The 22,527-nt window shown below is 52.6% G+C and overlaps 1 protein-coding gene across 2 annotated transcripts in view; it reads right to left on the bottom strand.

Annotated features, from left to right (window-relative positions):
* Window positions 1–22,527, bottom strand: part of NR6A1 (nuclear receptor subfamily 6 group A member 1) — a 62,098-nt gene that overhangs the window by 16,218 nt on the left and 23,353 nt on the right. For both annotated transcript variants that reach the window (XM_077922498.1, XM_077922499.1), the window contains exons 4-6: window positions 20,719–20,949; window positions 16,785–16,840; window positions 13,771–13,928 (exon numbers count right to left, since the gene is read on the bottom strand). In XM_077922498.1, the coding sequence (XP_077778624.1) occupies window positions 13,771–13,928; window positions 16,785–16,840; window positions 20,719–20,949 (445 nt within the window). The remainder of the gene's footprint in view (window positions 1–13,770; window positions 13,929–16,784; window positions 16,841–20,718; window positions 20,950–22,527) is intronic.

The raw sequence follows: 22,527 nt of genomic DNA, 5'->3' as shown, positions 1-22,527 counted from the left end.
GGCCCTCCAGCTGTTTGGGGACTACAATTCCCATCTTCCCTGACCACTGGTCCTGGGAGCTAGGGATGATGGGAGTCAAACGTAGCCCTCCAGCAGTTTGGGGACTACAATTCCCATCATCCCTGACCACTGGTACTACGAGCTAGGGATGATGGGAGTCAAACGTGGCCCTCCAGCTGTTTGGGGACTACAATTCCCATCTTCCCTGACCACTGCTGCAGGGAGCTAGGGATGATGGGAGTCAAACGAGGCCCTCCAGCAGTTTGGGGACTGCAATTCCCATCATCCCTGACCACTGCTCCTGAGAGCTAGAGAGTATTGGAGTCAAACGTGGCCCTCCAGCAGTTTGGGGACTACAATTTCCATCATCCCTGACCACTGCTCCTGGGAACTAGAGATGATGGGCGTCAAACGTGGCCCTCTAGCTCTTTGGGGACTACAATTCCCATCTTCCCTGACCACTGATCCTGGGAGCTAGGGATGATGGGAGTCAAACGTGGCCCTCCAGCAGTTTGGGGACTACAATTCCCATCTTCCCTGACCACTGGTCCTACGAGCTAGGGATGATGGGAGTCAAACGTGGCCCTCTAACTGTTTGGGGAGTACAATTCCCATCTTCCCTGACCACTGCTCCAGGGAGCTAGGGATGATGGGAGCCAAACGTGGCCCTCCAGCAGTTTGGGGACTACAATTCCCATCATCCTTGACCACTGCTCCTGAGAGCTAGGGAGTATTGGAGTCAAACGTGGCCTTCTGGCTATTTCGGCACTACAATTCCCATCTTCCCTGACCACTGGTCCTACGAGCTAGGGATGATGGGAGTCAAACGTGGCCTTCTAGCTGTTTGGGGACTACAATTCCCATCTTCCCTGACCACTGCTCCTGGGAGCTAGGGATGATGGGAGTCAAACGTGGTCCTCTAGCTCTTTGGGGACTACAATTCCCATCTAACACTAACCCTAACCCTAACCCAACTAGGGATGATGGGAGTCAAACGTGGCCTTCCGGCTGTTTGGAGACTACAATTCCCATCTTCCCTGACCACTGGTCCTAGAAGCTAGGGATGATGGGAGTCAAACGTGGCCCTCTAGCTGTTTGGGGACTACAATTCCCATCATCCCTGACCACTAATCCTACGAGCTAGGGATGATGGGAGTCAAACGTGGCCCTCCAGCTGTTTGGGGACTACAATTCCCATCTTCCCTGACCACTGGTCCTGGGAGCTAGGGATGATGGGAGTCAAACGTAGCCCTCCAGCAGTTTGGGGACTACAATTCCCATCATCCCTGACCACTGGTACTACGAGCTAGGGATGATGGGAGTCAAACGTGGCCCTCCAGCTGTTTGGGGACTACAATTCCCATCTTCCCTGACCACTGCTGCAGGGAGCTAGGGATGATGGGAGTCAAACGAGGCCCTCCAGCAGTTTGGGGACTGCAATTCCCATCATCCCTGACCACTGCTCCTGAGAGCTAGAGAGTATTGGAGTCAAACGTGGCCCTCCAGCAGTTTGGGGACTACAATTTCCATCATCCCTGACCACTGCTCCTGGGAACTAGAGATGATGGGCGTCAAACGTGGCCCTCTAGCTCTTTGGGGACTACAATTCCCATCTTCCCTGACCACTGATCCTGGGAGCTAGGGATGATGGGAGTCAAACGTGGCCCTCCAGCAGTTTGGGGACTACAATTCCCATCTTCCCTGACCACTGGTCCTACGAGCTAGGGATGATGGGAGTCAAACGTGGCCTTCTGGCTGCTTGGGGACTACAATTCCCATCTTCCCTGACCACTGGTCCTGGGAGCTAGGGATGATGGGAGTCAAACGTGGCCCTCTAGCTGTTTGGGGACTACAATTCCCATCTTCCCTGACCACTGGTCCTGGGAGCTAGGGATGATGGGAGTCAAACATGGCCTTCCTGCTGTTTGGGGACTACAATTCCCAAATTCCCTGACTACTGCTCCTGGGAGCTGGGGATGATAGGAGTCAACCGTGGCCGTCTAGCTCTTTGGGGACTACAATTCCCATCTTCCCTGACCACTGGTCCTGGGAGCTAGGGATGATGGGAGTCAAACGTAGCCCTCCAGCAGTTTGGGGACTACAATTCCCATCATCCCTGACCACTGGTACTACGAGCTAGGGATGATGGGAGTCAAACGTGGCCCTCCAGCTGTTTGGGGACTACAATTCCCATCTTCCCTGACCACTGCTGCAGGGAGCTAGGGATGATGGGAGTCAAACGAGGCCCTCCAGCAGTTTGGGGACTGCAATTCCCATCATCCCTGACCACTGCTCCTGAGAGCTAGAGAGTATTGGAGTCAAACGTGGCCCTCCAGCAGTTTGGGGACTACAATTTCCATCATCCCTGACCACTGCTCCTGGGAACTAGAGATGATGGGCGTCAAACGTGGCCCTCTAGCTCTTTGGGGACTACAATTCCCATCTTCCCTGACCACTGATCCTGGGAGCTAGGGATGATGGGAGTCAAACGTGGCCCTCCAGCAGTTTGGGGACTACAATTCCCATCTTCCCTGACCACTGGTCCTACGAGCTAGGGATGATGGGAGTCAAACGTGGCCTTCTGGCTGCTTGGGGACTACAATTCCCATCTTCCCTGACCACTGGTCCTGGGAGCTAGGGATGATGGGAGTCAAACGTGGCCCTCTAGCTGTTTGGGGACTACAATTCCCATCTTCCCTGACCACTGGTCCTGGGAGCTAGGGATGATGGGAGTCAAACATGGCCTTCCTGCTGTTTGGGGACTACAATTCCCAAATTCCCTGACTACTGCTCCTGGGAGCTGGGGATGATAGGAGTCAACCGTGGCCCTCTAGCTCTTTGGGGACTACAATTCCCATCTTCCCTGACCACTGGTCCTGGGAGCTAGGGAGGATGGGAGTCAAACGTGGCCTTCCGGCTATTTGGGGACTACAATTCCCATCATCCCTGACCACTGGTCCTACGAGCTAGGGATGATAGGAGTCAACCGTGGCCCTCTAGCTCTTTGGGGACTACATTTCCCATCTTCCCTGACCACTGGTCCTGGGAGCTAGGGATGATGGGAGTCAAACGTGGCCTTCTAGCTGTTTGGGGACTACAATTCCCATCTTCCCTGACCACTGCTCCTGAGAGCTAGGGAGTATTGGAGTCAAACGTGGCCTTCTGGCTGTTTGGGGACTACAATTCCCATCTTCCCTGACCACTGCTCCTGGGAGCTAGGGATGATGGGAGTCAAACGTGGCCCTCCAGCAGTTTGGGGACTACAATTCCCATCATCCCTGACCACTGCTCCTGGGAGCTAGGGATGATGGGAGTCAAACGTGGCCTTCTAGCTGTTTGGGGACTACAATTCCCATCATCCCTGACCACTGGTCCTATGAGCTAGGGATGATGGGAGTCAAACGTGGCCTTCTAGCTGTTTGGGGACTACAATTCCCATCATCCCTGACCACTGCTCCTGGGAGCTAGGGATGATGGGAGTCAAACGTGGCCCTCTAGCTGTTTGGGGACTACAATTCCCATCTTCCCTGACCACTGGTCCTGGGAGCTAGGGATGATGGGAGTCAAACATTGCCTTCCTGCTGTTTGGAGACTACAATTCCCAAATTCCCTGACCACTGGTCCTGGGAGCTAGGGATGATAAGAGTCAACCGTGGCCCTCTAGCTCTTTGGGGACTACAATTCCCATCTTCCCTGACCACTGGTCCTGGAAGCTAGGGAGGATGGGAGTCAAACGTGGCCTTCCGGCTATTTGGGGACTACAATTCCCATCTTCCCTGACCACTGCTCCTGGGAGCTAGGGATGATGGGAGTCAAACGTGGCCCTCTAGCTCTTTGGGGACTACATTTCCCATCTTCCCTGACCACTGCTCCTGGGAGCTAGGGATGATGGGAGTCAAACGTGGCCTTCTAGCTGTTTGGGGACTACAATTCCCATCTCCCCTGACCACTGCTCCAGGGAGCTAGGGATGATGGGAGTCAAACGTGGCCCTCCAGCAGTTTGGGGATTACAATTCCCATCATCCCTGACCACTGCTCCTGAGAGCTAGGGAGTATTGGAGTCAAACGTGGCCTTCTGGCTATTTCGGCACTACAATTCCCATCTTCCCTGACCACTGGTCCTACGAGCTAGGGATGATGGGAGTCAAACGTGGCCCTCCAGCAGTTTGGGGACTACAATTCCCATCATCCCTGACCACTGCTCCTGGGAGCTAGGGATGATGGGAGTCAAACGTGGTCCTCCCGGCTGTTTGGGGACTACAATTCCTATCTTCCCTGACCACTGCTCCTGGGAGCTAGGGATGATGGGAGTCAAACGTGGCCCTCCAGCAGTTTGGGGACTACAATTCCCATCATCCCTGACCACTGCTCCTGGGAGCTAGGGATGATGGGAGTCAAACGTGGTCCTCCCGGCTGTTTGGGGACTACAATTCCTATCTTCCCTGACCACTGCTCCTGGGAGCTAGGGATGATGGGAGTCAAACGTGGCCCTCTAGTAGCTGTTTGGGGACTACAATTCCCATCTTCCCTGACCACTGGTCCTGGGAGCTAGGGATGATGGGAGTCAAACCTGGCCTTCCGACTGTTTGGGGACTACAATTCCCATCTTCCCTGACCACTGTTCCTGGGAGCTAGGGATGATGGGAGTCAAACGTGGCCCTCTAGCTGTTTGGGGACTACAATTCCCATCATCCCTGACCACTGCTCCTGGGAGCTAGGGATGATGGGAGTCAAACGTGGTCCTCCCGGCTGTTTGGGGACTACAATTCCTATCTTCCCTGACCACTGCTCCTGGGAGCTAGGGATGATGGGAGTCAAACGTGGCCCTCTAGTAGCTGTTTGGGGACTACAATTCCCATCTTCCCTGACCACTGGTCCTGGGAGCTAGGGATGATGGGAGTCAAACGTGGCCTTCCGGCTGTTTGGGGACTACAATTCCCATCTTCCCTGACCACTGGTCCTGGGAGCTAGGGAGGATGGGAGTCAAACCTGGCCTTCCGACTGTTTGGGGACTACAATTCCCATCTTCCCTGACCACTGTTCCTGGGAGCTAGGGATGATGGGAGTCAAATGTGGCCCTCTAGCTGTTTGGGGACTACAATTCCCATCTTCCCTGACCACTGGTCCTGGGAGCTAGGGAGGATGGGAGTCAAACCTCGCCTTCCGACTGTTTGGGGACTACAATTCCCATCTTCCCTGACCACTGCTCCTGGGAGCTAGGGATGATGGGAGTCAAACGTGGTCCTCTAGCTGTTTGGGGACTACAATTCCCATCATCCCTGACCACTGCTCCTGGGAGCTAGGGATGATGGGAGTCAAACGTGGCCCTCTAGCTGTTTGGGGACTACAATTCCCATCATCCCTGACCACTGCTCCTGGGAGCTAGGGATGATGGGAGTCAAACGTGGTCCTCTAGCTGTTTGGGGACTACAATTCCTATCTTCCCTGACCACTGCTCCTGGGAGCTAGGGATGATGGGAGTCAAACGTGGCCCTCTAGCTGTTTGGGGACTACAATTCCCATCTTCCCTGACCACTGGTCCTACGAGCTAGGGATGATGGGAGTGAAACATTGCCATCCAGCAGTTTGGGGACTACAATTCCCATCTAACACTAACCCTAACCCTAACCCAACTAGGGATGACGGGAGTCAAACGTGGCCTTCCGGCTGTTTGGAGACTACAATTCCCATCTTCCCTGACCACTGTTCCTGGGAGCTAGGGATGATGGGAGTCAAACGTGGCCCTCTAGCTGTTTGGGGACTACAATTCCCATCTTCCCTGACCACTGCTCCTGGGAGCTAGGGATGATGGGAGTCAAACCTGGCCTTCCGACTGTTTGGGGACTACAATTCCCATCTTCCCTGACCACTGCTCCTGGGAGCTAGGGATGATGGGAGTCAAACCTGGCCTTCCGACTGTTTGGGGACTACAATTCCCATCTTCCCTGACCACTGCTCCTGGGAGCTGGGGATGATGGGAGTCAAACGTGGTCCTCTAGCTGTTTGGGGACTACAATTCCTATCTTCCCTGACCACTGCTCCTGGGAGCTAGGGATGATGGGAGTCAAACGTGGCCCTCTAGCTGTTTGGGGACTACAATTCCCATCATCCCTGACCACTGCTCCTGGGAGCTAGGGATGATGGGAGTCAAACGTGGTCCTCTAGCTGTTTGGGGACTACAATTCCTATCTTCCCTGACCACTGCTCCTGGGAGCTAGGGATGATGGGAGTCAAACGTGGCCCTCTAGCTGTTTGGGGACTAAAATTCCCATCTTCCCTGACCACTGCTCCTGGGAGCTAGGGATGATGGGAGTCAAACGTGGCCCTCTAGCTGTTTGGGGACTACAATTCCCATCTTCCCTGACCACTGCTCATGGGAGCTAGGGATGATGCGAATCAAACGTGGTCCTCTAGCTGTTCGGGGACTACAATTCCCATCTTCCCTGACCACTGGTCCTGGGAGCTAGGGAGGATGGGAGTCAAACGTGGCCCTCTAGCTGTTTGGGGACTACAATTCCCATCTTCCCTGACCACTGCTCCTGGGAGCTAGGGATGATGCGAATCAAACGTGGTCCTCCAGCTGTTTGGGGACTACAATTCCCATCATCCCTGACCACTGCGCCTGGGAGCTAGGGATGATGGGAGTCAAACGTGGTCCTCTAGCTGTTTGGGGACTACAATTCCTATCTTCCCTGACCACTGCTCCTGGGAGCTAGGGATGATGGGAGTCAAACGTGGTCCTCTAGCTATTTGGGGACTACAATTCCCATCATCCCTGACCACTGCTCCTGGGAGCTAGGGATGATGGGAGTCAAACGTGGTCCTCTAGCTGTTTGGGGACTACAATTCCTATCTTCCCTGACCACTGCTCCTGGGAGCTAGGGATGATGGGAGTCAAACGTGGTCCTCTAGCTGTTTGGGGACTACAATTCCCATCTTCCCTGACCACTGCTCCTGGGAGCTAGGGATGATGGGAGTCAAACGTGGCCCTCCAGCTGTTTGGGGACTACAATTCCCATTATCCCTGACCACTGTTCCTGGGAGCTAGGGATGATGGGAGTCAAACGTGGCCCTCTAGCTGTTTGGGGACTACAATTCCCATCATCCCTGACCACTGCTCCTGGGAGCTAGGGATGATGGGAGTCAAACGTGGTCCTCTAGCTGTTTGGGGACTACAATTCCCATCTTCCCTGACCACTGCTCCTGGGAGCTAGGGATGATGGGAGTCAAACGTGGTCCTCTAGCTGTTTGGGGACTACAATTCCCATCTTCCCTGACCACTGCTCCTGGGAGCTAGGGATGATGCGAATCAAACGTGGCCCTCCAGCTGTTTGGGGACTACAATTCCCATTATCCCTGACCACTGCTCCTGGGAGCTAGGGATGATGGGAGTCAAACGTGGTCCTCTAGCTGTTTGGGGACTACAATTCCCATCTTCCCTGACCACTGCTCCTGGGAGCTAGGGATGATGCGAATCAAACGTGGTCCTCTAGCTGTTTGGGGACTACAATTCCCATCTTCCCTGACCACTGCTCCTGGGAGCTAGGGATGACGGGAGTCAAACGTGGCCTTCCGGCTGTTTGGGGACTACAATTCCCATCTTCCCTGACCACTGCTCCTGGGAGCTAGGGATGATGGGAGTCAAACGTGGCCCTCTAGCTGTTCGGGGACTACAATTCCCATGTTCCCTGAGCACTGCTCATGGGAGCTAGGGATGATGGGAGTCAAACGTGGCCCTCCAGCTGTTTGGGGACTACAATTCCCATTATCCCTGACCACTGCTCCTGGGAGCTAGGGATGATGGGAGTCAAACGTGGCCCTCTAGCTGTTTGGGGACTACAATTCCCATCATCCCTGACCACTGCTCCTGGGAGCTAGGGAGGATGGGATTCAAACCTGGCCTTCCGACTGTTTGGGGACTACAATTCCCATCTTCCCTGACCACTGTTCCTGGGAGCTAGGGATGATGGGAGTCAAACATGGTCCTCTAGCTGTTTGGGGACTACAATTCCCATCTTCCCTGACCACTGCTCCTGGGAGCTAGGGATGATGGGAGTCAAACGTGGTCCTCTAGCTGTTTGGGGACTACAATTCCCATCTTCCCTGACCACTGGTCCTGGGAGCTAGGGATGATGGGAGTCAAATGTGGCCCTCTAGCTGTTTGGGGACTACAATTCCCATCTTCCCTGACCACTGGTCCTGGGAGCTAGGGAGGATGGGAGTCAAACCTCGCCTTCCGACTGTTTGGGGACTACAATTCCCATCTTCCCTGACCACTGCTCCTGGGAGCTAGGGATGATGGGAGTCAAACGTGGTCCTCTAGCTGTTTGGGGACTACAATTCCCATCATCCCTGACCACTGCTCCTGGGAGCTAGGGATGATGGGAGTCAAACGTGGCCCTCTAGCTGTTTGGGGACTACAATTCCCATCATCCCTGACCACTGCTCCTGGGAGCTAGGGATGATGGGAGTCAAACGTGGTCCTCTAGCTGTTTGGGGACTACAATTCCCATCATCCCTGACCACTGCTCCTGGGAGCTAGGGAGGATGGGAGTCAAACGTGGCCCTCTAGCTGTTTGGGGACTACAATTCCCATCTTCCCTGACCACTGGTCCTACGAGCTAGGGATGATGGGAGTGAAACATTGCCATCCAGCAGTTTGGGGACTACAATTCCCATCTAACACTAACCCTAACCCTAACCCAACTAGGGATGACGGGAGTCAAACGTGGCCTTCCGGCTGTTTGGAGACTACAATTCCCATCTTCCCTGACCACTGTTCCTGGGAGCTAGGGATGATGGGAGTCAAACGTGGCCCTCTAGCTGTTTGGGGACTACAATTCCCATCTTCCCTGACCACTGCTCCTGGGAGCTAGGGATGATGGGAGTCAAACCTGGCCTTCCGACTGTTTGGGGACTACAATTCCCATCTTCCCTGACCACTGCTCCTGGGAGCTAGGGATGATGGGAGTCAAACGTGGCCCTCTAGCTGTTTGGGGACTACAATTCCCATTATCCCTGACCACTGCTCCTGGGAGCTGGGGATGATGGGAGTCAAACGTGGTCCTCTAGCTGTTTGGGGACTACAATTCCTATCTTCCCTGACCACTGCTCCTGGGAGCTAGGGATGATGGGAGTCAAACGTGGCCCTCTAGCTGTTTGGGGACTACAATTCCCATCATCCCTGACCACTGCTCCTGGGAGCTAGGGATGATGGGAGTCAAACGTGGTCCTCTAGCTGTTTGGGGACTACAATTCCCAAATTCCCTGACTACTGCTCCTGGGAGCTGGGGATGATAGGAGTCAACCGTGGCCCTCTAGCTCTTTGGGGACTACAATTCCCATCTTCCCTGACCACTGGTCCTGGGAGCTAGGGAGGATGGGAGTCAAACGTGGTCCTCTAGCTGTTTGGGGACTACAATTCCCATCTTCCCTGACCACTGCTCCTGGGAGCTAGGGATGATGGGAGTCAAACGTGGCCTTCCGGCTGTTTGGGGACTACAATTCCCATCTTCCCTGACCACTGCTCCTGGGAGCTAGGGATGATGGGAGTCAAACGTGGCCCTCTAGCTGTTTGGGGACTACAATTCCCATCATCCCTGACCACTGCTCCTGGGAGCTAGGGATGATGGGAGTCAAACGTGGCCCTCTAGCTGTTTGGGGACTAAAATTCCCATCTTCCCTGACCACTGCTCCTGGGAGCTAGGGATGATGGTAGTCAAACGTGGCCCTCTAGCTGTTTGGGGACTACAATTCCCATCTTCCCTGACCACTGCTCATGGGAGCTAGGGATGATGCGAATCAAACGTGGTCCTCTAGCTGTTCGGGGACTACAATTCCCATCTTCCCTGACCACTGGTCCTGGGAGCTAGGGAGGATGGGAGTCAAACGTGGCCCTCTAGCTGTTTGGGGACTACAATTCCCATCTTCCCTGACCACTGCTCCTGGGAGCTAGGGATGATGCGAATCAAACGTGGTCCTCTAGCTGTTTGGGGACTACAATTCCCATCATCCCTGACCACTGCTCCTGGGAGCTAGGGATGATGGGAGTCAAACGTGGTCCTCTAGCTGTTTGGGGACTACAATTCCTATCTTCCCTGACCACTGCTCCTGGGAGCTAGGGATGATGGGAGTCAAACGTGGTCCTCTAGCTGTTTGGGGACTACAATTCCCATCTTCCCTGACCACTGCTCCTGGGAGCTAGGGATGATGGGAGTCAAACGTGGCCCTCCAGCTGTTTGGGGACTACAATTCCCATTATCCCTGACCACTGTTCCTGGGAGCTAGGGATGATGGGAGTCAAACGTGGCCCTCTAGCTGTTTGGGGACTACAATTCCCATCATCCCTGACCACTGCTCCTGGGAGCTAGGGATGATGGGAGTCAAACGTGGTCCTCTAGCTGTTTGGGGACTACAATTCCCATCTTCCCTGACCACTGCTCCTGGGAGCTAGGGATGATGGGAGTCAAACGTGGTCCTCTAGCTGTTTGGGGACTACAATTCCCATCTTCCCTGACCACTGCTCCTGGGAGCTAGGGATGATGCGAATCAAACGTGGCCCTCCAGCTGTTTGGGGACTACAATTCCCATTATCCCTGACCACTGCTCCTGGGAGCTAGGGATGATGGGAGTCAAACGTGGTCCTCTAGCTGTTTGGGGACTACAATTCCCATCTTCCCTGACCACTGCTCCTGGGAGCTAGGGATGATGCGAATCAAACGTGGTCCTCTAGCTGTTTGGGGACTACAATTCCCATCTTCCCTGACCACTGCTCCTGGGAGCTAGGGATGACGGGAGTCAAACGTGGCCTTCCGGCTGTTTGGGGACTACAATTCCCATCTTCCCTGACCACTGCTCCTGGGAGCTAGGGATGATGGGAGTCAAACGTGGCCCTCTAGCTGTTCGGGGACTACAATTCCCATGTTCCCTGAGCACTGCTCATGGGAGCTAGGGATGATGGGAGTCAAACGTGGCCCTCCAGCTGTTTGGGGACTACAATTCCCATTATCCCTGACCACTGCTCCTGGGAGCTAGGGATGATGGGAGTCAAACGTGGCCCTCTAGCTGTTTGGGGACTACAATTCCCATCATCCCTGACCACTGCTCCTGGGAGCTAGGGAGGATGGGATTCAAACCTGGCCTTCCGACTGTTTGGGGACTACAATTCCCATCTTCCCTGACCACTGTTCCTGGGAGCTAGGGATGATGGGAGTCAAACATGGTCCTCTAGCTGTTTGGGGACTACAATTCCCATCTTCCCTGACCACTGCTCCTGGGAGCTAGGGATGATGGGAGTCAAACGTGGTCCTCTAGCTGTTTGGGGACTACAATTCCCATCTTCCCTGACCACTGCTCCTGGGAGCTAGGGATGATGCGAATCAAACGTGGCCCTCCAGCTGTTTGGGGACTACAATTCCCATCTTCCCTGACCACTGCTCCTGAGAGCTAGGGATGATGGGAGTCAAACGTGGCCCTCCAGCTGTTTGGGGACTACAATTCCCATTATCCCTGACCACTGCTCCTGGGAGCTAGGGATGATGGGACTCAAACGTGGCCCTCTAGCTGTTTGGGGACTACAATTCCCATCTTCCCTGACCACTGCTCCTGGGAGCTAGGGAGGATGGGAGTCAAACGTGGTCCTCTAGCTGTTTGGGGACTACAATTCCCATCTTCCCTGACCACTGCTCATGGGAGCTAGGGATGATGCGAGTCAAACGTGGCCCTCTAGCTGTTTGGGGACTACAATTCCCATCATCCCTGACCACTGCTCCTGGGAGCTAGGGATGATGGGAGTCAAACGTGGCCCTCTAGCTTTTTGGGGACTACAATTCCCACCATCCCTGACCACTGCTCCTGGGAGCTAGGGATGATGGGAGTCAAACGTGGCCCTCTAGCTGTTTGGGGACTACAATTCCCATCTTCCCTGACCACTGCTCCTGGGAGCTAGGGATGATGGGAGTCAAACGTGGCCCTCTAGCTGTTTGGGGGCTACAATTCCCATGTTCCCTGACCACTGCTCATGGGAGCTAGGGATGATGCGAATCAAACGTGGTCCTCTAGCTGTTTGGGGACTACAATTCCCATCATCCCTGACCACTGCGCCTGGGAGCTAGGGATGATGGGAGTCAAACGTGGTCCTCTAGCTGTTTGGGGACTACAATTCCCATCATCCCTGACCACTGCGCCTGGGAGCTAGGGATGATGGGAGTCAAACGTTGCCATCCAGCAGTTTGGGGACTACAATTCCCATCTAACCCTAACCCTAACCCAACTAGGGATGATGGGAGTCAAACGTGGCCTTCCGGCTGTTTGGAGACTACAATTCCCATCATCCCTGACCACTGCGCCTGGGAGCTAGGGATGATGGGAGTCAAACGTGGTCCTCTAGCTGTTTGGGGACTACAATTCCCATCATCCCTGACCACTGCGCCTGGGAGCTAGGGATGATGGGAGTCAAACGTTGCCATCCAGCAGTTTGGGGACTACAATTCCCATCTAACCCTAACCCTAACCCAACTAGGGATGATGGGAGTCAAACGTGGCCTTCCGGCTGTTTGGAGACTACAATTCCCATCTTCCCTGACCACTGCTCCTGGGAGCTAGGGATGATGGGAGTTGTAGTCCAGAAAAGAGCTGGAGGGCCAGCTTGGGCTATGCCTGATCCCTTGGCCCTCCAGCTGTTTGTTAATAATATTTATTACTTTTACAACAATTTAAACATTTAGAAAAAACAGTGCATTGCAATACAAAAATACTACACAAAAATTAATGAAACAAAACCACTTTGAAAACACATTAAAAGAAGAAGAAAAATATTTTTCAATATCTTATCTTTCTTTCACATATTTCCACGTCCTCCTCACACTTCCCTTTTTGTATTCCACTTCTATTAATTATATCAGCAATTCCTTTCCATCATCCCCTGTTTTCTATCCTATAATTATCAACACATTTTAACCTTATTTTCCCTTTAATACTCTATTATCTATTTATACTTAATTCCTTTTAACATTTCTACTACAGCCATATAACATACAGCTGTTTGGGGACTACAGTTCCCACCATCCCTGACCCACTGGTCCTGTGAGCGAGGGATGATGGGAGTTGTAGTCCAGACAACAGCTGGAGGGCATCTGTCCCGCAGTGCCCTATACAGTTCACGAAACAAAATCAAAATATAAAACTGCATTTATATTCAGTGTTAGCCGCCCTGAACCCGGTCTCGGCTGGGGCATAAATAAAAATTTATTATTTTTATATAGAGTCGGACACGACTAAACGACGCAGCAACAACAACAACAACAACAACAATTATTATTATATTTATTAGTGGGTTTATATATTATAAACCCAAAACGTTATCGCCGTAATTTGTTATTTCCCCGGCCACTCTGGGCAGCCCCATGGAATCAGCATAAAAACATAGTGTCAACATGAAAACCCCCCCAAACCCCCACTTTATTAACTATTATTATCAACAATAATCTATATGAAACCACAGAATCAATCACAAAACCCAAATCAAAATAAAAACGACCCAATAGCCCCCCCCAAAACCCACTGGAGCATCTTCCCCCAGCCCCCCACCTTGAAGACGGCAACCGAGACCCCCGGGTACATAAATTGAATAAATGATGTTAATAATCAACGTGCCGATTGCACCCTGCTAGGCTACCGGGCCTGAGTGCGAGAGCTGCCTCCTAACCCCCCCCCCCCGACTCCCGCTCTCGCCCGGCCCGAGAACCTTTCCCCGCGCCCCCGGCGTCCCACCTTGACGACGGCGTTGAGACGGGCGAGGGCTGGTTGCTCTCCGAGACCCCATTTCCCGGGGAGCTGTTGTCGCTGTCTCCGTTGTTGCTCCACGAGATGTTGGCCTCGCCTTCGAATTCCTGCCCGGACATGATCCTCTCGATCTCCTCCTCAGAGATCTGCGGGGAGAAGGAGAGGAGGCACGTGCACACGCCCCGGCCTTTACTCAAGCCGCCCCCTCCAAGGGTCGAGCGGACAGCGAGCCGAAGGGAAGAAGGGGTTCTCAGGGCGGGACCCCCCTTGCTGTGCCACGCCAGTTCCCTGCCAGCCTCCGAGCTGCTACGCTGCCGTCGCCTTTGGTGGCGGTGGAGTGAGGTGCGCTCAGCGCTCAGCCGATGACACCCTTTGCCAGAAGGCTCCTCCTGCTCTGTCACCAGTCAGTTCAAGTGGGTTTTTATTCCAGCGACGGCCTTGAAAGGGCCTTAGCAACCTCCATGGAAACCCTCTCCCAGAAAGCTCCGCCTGCTCTTTCACCTGGCGGCTCAAGCGGGTTTTTATTCTAGCAACAGCCTTGCAAGGGCCTTAGCAACGTCCTTCGCACACTGTAAGGCTGCTGCAGCAAAACTATATATATATAAATAGCACCTGGTTTTTGGAGGAGGAAAACAAGAAACAAAATATTCTGAATCTCAGAAGCCAGAACAGCAAGAGGGATCGCTGCGCAGTGAAGGCACTGTTCGCTGTTCTGGCTTCTGGGATAGCTGCGCAGCCTGCATTCGCGCCATAAGACGCACACACATTTCCCCTTACTTTTTAGGAGGGAAAAAGTGAGTCTTATCGAGCAAAAAATACGGGGTGTGTATATATAGAGAGAGAGATAGAGAGAGTTTTGCTGCAACAACCTTACAATGTCCCAAGGGTAATCGCACGAGTATTTTCTGCCAGGAACTGGCTTTTTGGGGGGCTGCTTATCTACAAATATACAGCCATGCTGTTACAGCTGCTTCAGGGTGCGTTTTTTCAGGTTGCGGACCGCCGGAATCCGGAAGTACTGGAACGAGTTACTTCCAGGTTTCGGCAGTCGCGCAGGTGCGGAAGTGCTAAATCGCACTTTGAGCATGCACAGAAGTGCCGAATCGCAACCTGCGCAGACGCTGCAGGTTGCGAACGGATCACATTCACAACCCGAGCGTCCACTGTATAGTTTTTTCTGCCGGGAACTGGCTGTTTTGGGAGCCGCTTATCTACAAATAACATTTGTTACAGATTTTTAAACAATGCTTTTCTGCTAGCGTGCGGCTAAAAACACAGAACAGAAATTCGAATCCCTTTCATGGAAATGAATTCTCTCCCCTGATCGCTCCAAAAATTGCCGGCCCCCATCAGCTCAGACGTTTCCCATGAAAAAGGGGGCAGCCGGACCACCTCTCTGGGGACCCGTTACCTGGATTCTCCAGCCGTGCCTTGTGGGGAGAATCCACGGCACAGCTTGCCGGAGGGCGAGGCCAGAGACTCCCCAAAGGTGCCGTTGCACATTGCCACCGCGGGCCCCGTCCCCGGAAAAACACCGCAGCCTGGCATGAGCCTTTGGGCGCCTTCTCTTGGCCAGGACCTAAACTGACCGGAGTTTCGCAAGACCTCTCCGGGCAAGTCACCCCACCCGCCAAGCGGACGTTCCCCGGGCGGCTTCGGAAACTGCGGCACAGCCAGCTTTCCGGAGGGCTCGGCACGGACCAAAGGGCTGGTGCTGGCTTTGGGAGGAGCAGCTCCCGGGGGGCTGGCTGGGGCGGCAGGACTGGGAGGCAGGAGCGCCGACGCGGCCCAAGGTCTGGCCGCCAGCAGCGTTCTGGAAAAGGGTGCCCTCCCCGACCCAAGCGCACACAAAAACGGGGGGAGGCAGCGAGAAAATGTGCCAACCGGGGAAGGCTTGGTGCTCTCCTGTGGCCCTCCCGATGTTGGGGCCTACAACTCCCAGAATCCCTAGCTAACGGGAGCAGCGGTAAGGGAGGATGGGAATTGTAGTCCCAAACTGCGCTGCCAAATACAGCAGTTTTTTCCAAGGAGATCAGGACAAAAGGGATGAGGAGGTGGAAGAGGAACCAAAACAGTTTTATTAACAAATAAATGGAAGATGGAATTAAGGATGAACCACCGATCTTCTCCCAAAGACAATGGCTCCCGGCCACCCAGGACAAGCCCATGAAGGACAAGCCCATGAAGGGATAAGAACGTTGTCCTGGTTTCTGATCTGTAACTGACTTCCGACTTCTGCTCAATGATTGAAATGAAGACATCCACGACTTTATGAGCTTGAGTTTGCAATCTGTTCGAGTTTGCGATCTCTATTGGAGTTTGTAATCCTTGTCAGAAGGCGTACTTTTGAATGGATTAGTTTTTGTTCCTCTCGACTACTGATTTGCTTTTTTTCTTGGACATCATCAAGGGCACCTGCTGTGACTCGTGATTAGCCCAGGACCCTGAGATGCAATCAAGACAGAGCGGCTGAGAGTCTCCCTGCAGCCGGCACAGAAGAACCCAATCCTTCGGGTGAGGGTCTTCCACCTCTTCTGGACATTCTTATCCCTTGCCCAGTTCCATTCATGCGCCCGTACTGGGTGCCCGGGAACAGTCGACTTTGGGAAAAGATCGGTCGTCCGTCGTTAATTCCGTCTTGGGGTCCGGGGCTGACCATGAGTGACGCCGGGTGCCCTGGATGACATCAAGGCAGGCTATACAAGCCGTAAGGTGGGAGGGGCTTCTACCCAAATCAAAGGACCCGATGGTGGGAGACCCGACGGCTGGGGTCTCTCTCCTGCTGCTCTACCTGGGGGGCTCTGGGCAGCTGAAGGGGAGATTGGGTAGCCCCTGTCGGGTAGGTTTTGTTAATAAAACTGCTTCGCTTCCCCTTCCGCCTCCTCGTTCCTTTTGTCCCGATAATCCTTGGAAAGAACTGCTCTATTTGGCAGCACACGAACATCGGGAGGGCCGAAGGTTTTGGGGGGTGCCTACTTGAGAGAAACCCAACGGCCGCTCACCTGGACAGGTCCGATGCTCTTGTTCCTGCCTCCGGGCATGCCATCTTCGCGAATTGCTTGAAAAACAAGAAGGCAGCGAGAGCAGATGGTTAGGGACTGGCCCACGGGCACCCCGGCCTCCCGCCGCCTGTTGCCACCGGAGGGGCGGGCGGGGTGGGCCACCCGGAAACTGAAGGTTGGGGGTGCCTGATTTAAAGGGATAAGGAACCACAAAGGGGGAGGAGGGAAGCCTAATACGCATTAGCATTGGAAGTCCGTGACCGAGACAAAAACGGAAAATAAATGTATATATATTTTTAATTGTAAAGAAGTCGAAATGGCGCTCAGCGGCGCTGAAGGGAAAGGCCAACAAGCTGGGCTGAAGCAGGAGAGGAAAGACGGGCCGGCAGGCAAGGATCGTCTCCGTGGCACAGGGCCCATAATTCCCAGATTTCAGTTGATCCGGCCAACGGATCCTTGGAAGAGAAAGCGGAGGAAAAGAATGGTGCCTGTAAATTTCAGATTTCTGAAATCCGAGAGTTATGGGCACCATTCTTTCACGCCGGTTTCTCTCCCGAGGATCTGTTGGCCGGATCACCTGAAATTCGAGAGAAATCGGAGCGAAAGAATGATGCCCGTAACTCTCGGATTCTGGGGATCCGGCCAACGGATCCTTGGGAGAGAATTGGAGCGAAAGAATGGTGCCCATAACTCTCAGATTTTGGGCAATCCTCAGGAGAGAAAGTGGGGGCGGTTTGGCCTCTGCCTGTGGGCCAGGGATCCAAGCAGTCTCCCCCTAGTGGTTGCGCTCCAGGACTGCGGCTGCTCTCTCCCCAGCTGCCGCTGCCCCCCAATCCTGCGCCCCTCGCCCTTCGGTCCTGGCCAGCACAGCCCTTCGGTCTCAGCCGCAGTGGTAAAATGACCCCGCCCAAAAAAAGCCCGGCGCCCCGGGAGGGGAGACAATCCGCTTCGCAGCCTTTCGCACGCGGCTCCCGATCCCCTGCCCCTTTTTTGCTGGGGGGGGGGAACCACGGCGACGAAACAACACGTGGGTTTCGCTTCCACGCCACTCCCTGCGAAACGAGCAAGGGCCTCTGGGTTCGCATCCAGGACTCAGCTGCAAGGCAAGGGTTTTAAAGCACAATATACAAAGGGGGCACTAATAATAATAATAATGATAATAAAACATTTTATTTATACCCCGCCCTCCCCAGCCAAGGCCGGGCTCTGGACGGCTGACAACCAACAATCAAAGCAAGTGGATTGAAATGCAACTGAAAAAACAAGATTGAAATGCAATGTTAACACATTAATGTTTTAATCACCAGAGCTAGACAGGGAGCTATACAAAACTCAACTTCTTTTTCAAAACGTTTCACAGCTTTTTTTAAAAAAAAATTGTGCGTAGATGCCACTATCTTTATTTCTTTGGACCTGGAAAGACCTGCTAAAAGGGTCTGGGGGAATCTCTTTTTTTTCTTAGGACCTAGGAAGACCCCTGCTAAAAGAGTTTCTGGGGAATCTTCCTTCCTTCCTTCCTTCCTCTAAATTCTCAACAACAGAACCCCCTCGGCAGATGTTAAAAATCCACTTCACACTCCAGCCCGGCCAGATAAAACCAAAGGATCAGTGTCAGGAAATAAGGTTAGGAAAGGGGGGAGAAGGAAAAAAAGAAGCAACGTGACGACGTCAAACACAGCAAATATATACCGTGTTTTCCCGTGCATAATAAATAATAATAATAATAATAATAATAATAATAATAATAATAATAATAATAAATTTATACCCCACCCTTCCCGGTTAAAAAACCAGGCTCAGGGCGGCTAACAACAAATACAAAACACTGTGACTTAAAATGTGACTTAAAAACAGAATATAATACAACATAAATGCAGCATCAATATCAAGAAAATTCAAAAATTCGGGGGTCATTTTTTTGGGGGGGGGGGTGAATCTCAGTCCGTAGACATCAAATGATCGCCAGGGCGAACCGGCCAAGTTGGTCCTACTAGGGCCAGCAAGGAGACCAGGGAAGAATTTAAATGTAGGGTCTCAGAAAGGGTTTCCTCATAGAAGGATCAGGCTAATTCAAACTGTGAAGGCCAGGTGTAATAGCTCTGTGTTACAGGCCCTAGTCTCGTGAGACAGAGCGTTCCACCAGGTCAGAGTCACCACTAAAAAGGCCCTGGCCCTGGTGGAGGATAATCTGGCTTCCTTAGGGCCTGCAACCTTTAAGCTATTCTTATTCATGGACCTTAGGGTCCTTGGCATCTGAAGGCAGCCATGTTTAGGGAAGCTTTGAACGTTTGATGGGTTACGGTATTTTAATCTTTTGTTGGAAGCCGCACAGAGTGGCTGGGGAAGCCCAGCCAGATGGGCGGGGTATCTGTAATAAATTATTATTATTATCATATATTATCGGGCACAAGAGCAAGGAGCTCCCCAAAGGCCCTGGGGCGAGTCCTCCACAGAGGGCTCGATAAGGAAACTCGGAATACGTGCGCTGAGCTACCTCCACACGACGGTCGCCTCCAGACTGGATTATTGCAACTCGCTCTACGTGGGGCTGCCCCTGAGACTGTCCCAGAAACTCCAGCGGGTGCAGAATGCCGCGGCGAGAATCCTTATGGGTTCCTTACCGCAGGATCACATTCACCCGGTGCTATACCAGCTGCACTGGCTCCTGGTGGAGGACAGGAACGGGTTCAAGGTGCTGGTTTTAACCCTTGAAAGCCCTATATGGCCTAGGACCGCCTCTCCTGGTACGTCCCGTGGTCCTCAAACAAAAACATCTTGGAGGTCCCAAGCCACAGGAAGGCTAGGCTGGCCTCGACCAGAGCCATGGCCCCAATCTGGTGGAACGCTCCGTCACAAGAGACTAGGGCCCTGTGGGACTTGACATCTTTCCGCACCGCCTGCAAGACAGAGCTGTTCCACCAGGCCTTTGGCCAGGGCACAGCCTGACGCCCTCCTTTGGCAATCCTCACAGAACTCTAGCCCAATGGTTGCCATTAATTTGATTTTAGAATGCTGTATGGCTTTACTGTTGTTAGCCGCTCTGAGCCCGGCTTTGGCTAGGGACGGTAGGATAAACCGGTTTTTTCGCTCCATAAGACTCACCTAGTTTTTAGAGGAGGAAAACAAGAAAAATATATATTCTGAATGAAACAGTGGATGTATGATTTTGGTGGTTCATGCTGTGGCCACAGACAGCATGACGGTGCTGACGGTGAGTTTGGGGTGGCCCAATGCAAAAATCCTGAGGATCCATGTGGATCCGTGCTTATGGATCCACATTTTTGCACCATTGCAGCCCCAGGAAACAGTGGGTGTGTGATATTTTTGGTGTAGGCTGTAGCCATGGACATGCTATGTGATCTGATGGTAAATTTGGGGTGACCCAATGTAAAAATCCTGAGGGTCCATGGGCTTTCATCTCCCCCCCTCCCAGGCGGCCTCCTTTATGCTAGTCCCTTATCTCTCTCCTGATCCCACCAATCAGCTGCTTCCTGTCAACACTCCCTTCTCCCCTCCTTTGCCTTAGTGTCTTTTCCTTAGCTGGAGCAGTTTTTTGCTCCTCCTTTTTGCCTAATTTCTTTCCTCATTGATTTAGTCTTCTTGTATCCTCTCCTTGCACTTTTGCTGTCTTTACCTCCCCCCCCCCCTTCCCAGGCAGCCTCCTTTATTGCTAGCGTCCCTTATCTCACTTCCGATTGGTGGCTTTGTTTCAACACCCACTTCCCTCTTTCAAAAAAAAAAAAAGCATGATCTGCTTTTCGCCCCCGGTCAATTCGGCTCCAGGGACCATAAGGCGCACAGACATTCCCCCATTACTTTTTAGCGAAAAATACCATAAATAAGATATTATTATTATTATTATTATTATTATTATTATTATTATTATTACCACCTCCGACCCCAGCCCAGCCCCCGGCAATAACGCCCAAGGTACCTTTGCGATTCATGCCCATCTGCAGGCACTTGAGCAGGCGGCAGTACTGGCAGCGGTTGCGCTGCTTGCGGGACATGACGCAGTTCTTGTCGCGGCTGCACCGGTAGACCCTCTTGTTGCAGATGCTGCGCTTGAAGAAGCCCTTGCAGCCCTCGCAGGAGATGATGCCGTAGTGGAGGCCGGTGGCGCGGTCGCCGCAAATCAGGCAGGTGCGCTGCTCTGCCCGGTCGCCTGCAAGGGGGCGGGGGAGAGGAAACAGCAGTGGGTGAGAGACGCGGGGACAAGGACGCAGAAAAACGAAGGGGACATGGGGCAGTTTTAATAATAATAACAACAATAATAATAAATTTTATTTCTACCCCGCTCTCCCCAACCAAGACTGGGCTCAGGGCAGCTAACAAGCAAAAAAAAACAAAACACAAGTTGATTGAAATGCAACTTTAAAAACAAGATTAAAACACAACGTTAAAATGCAGCCTCATCACAGGAGCCCAGCACAGTGTGAACAGCTCAGGGAGAAAGAGCAGGATTAGGACATGCTGCAAATCCACATTTAGCCAATGAGGGGCAGTCGAGCATTATATTTGAGGACAAGTTGCTTGTAAGAACCTTGCAGCAATAGAGGCTAATCAGACTTCCTTAGGGCCCGGGACCTCTAGGGTGTTGCTATTTATGGACCTTAAGGTCCTCTGTGGGGCAGACCGGGAGGGGCGGTCCAGGGGACCTCGGTGCCACCGCCTGGGGAAGGGACCCAGGCGCAGGTTCGAAATGGGCAGGGAGATTCGGTTCAGGGCAGGGGTAGGCAAACGGTCCAGTAGTGCCTTCGAAAGCAACTACCATATTTTTTGCTCTGTAAGACACTTTTTCCTCCTAAAAAGGAAGGGGAGAGGTCTGTGTGTCTTACGGAGCGAATGTGGGGTCCGTCGCTGGCTCCCTTTCCGGCCCCCGGCCCCTTGCCCAGGCCTCCATTGTTGAATGTTTTTCTCCCCCTGCCCCAAAGGTTGTAGCTGGAATCGCACGGCACCAAGTTTCCTATCAACCGCTTGCAACACGGCTGGAATATATCTATTTCCAACAGGAGGTGGAGGGGAGAAAAGATTTAACATGGCGCGCTTTTGCTTTAGCCTTTGCTATTGCAGCACACAGATAGTGTGTGGAGAATAGTCGTAGCTAGAGAAGCAAAGCTACAGGGAATCAGGCAGAGGGCCTTCTTGGTGATGGCGTGTTGGGTTGAAATAAACGACAGACGAGTGGCAAGTGTCATCCGGGAGGCATCTCTCGGGGAGTCCCTTTTATTGAATATTACAGCATTGCCACGTATGCGCTTGTTGCTGATTGGTTAACACAAATACATTGCGAGGGTTGCATATAAGACCTTACTCATTGATAGATAAAAGGAACACAGAGTTAGACAGGCCTAAAAGCCTCCTTACTAAACAACTACTGATGACTGATATAGCGAGACTTGAAGAATATACAGAAGGATAAGAACAGGTCAGGATGTGCACTTAATGTGAACTAAACATTCCAGGTTGGTAAGAAAAGAATGTACAGAGATGGAGAAGGTCAGGTCAAGATGTGATGTTTCATGAACTGAACATTCCAGGAAGGAACGTTTCAGACTCAGAGCAGTTTGTGTCAGACTCATGTGCAGAAGCAAATGTGTAGAAGCAAATGTGTAGAAGCAAATGTGTAGAAAATGTGTAGAAGCAAATGTGTAGAAAATGTGTAGAAGCAAATGTGCAGAAAATGTGTAGAAGCAAATGTCTAGAAAATGTGTAGAAGCAAAGCTTCCCATCATCCTATCAT

The sequence above is a fragment of the Podarcis muralis genome, chromosome Z (assembly GCF_964188315.1).
Source record: "Podarcis muralis chromosome Z, rPodMur119.hap1.1, whole genome shotgun sequence".
In the NCBI taxonomy this organism is placed as follows: Eukaryota; Metazoa; Chordata; class Lepidosauria; order Squamata; family Lacertidae; genus Podarcis; species Podarcis muralis.
Note: the sequence above shows the minus strand (reverse complement) of the source record. Positions and strands in the feature narration are given on the sequence as shown.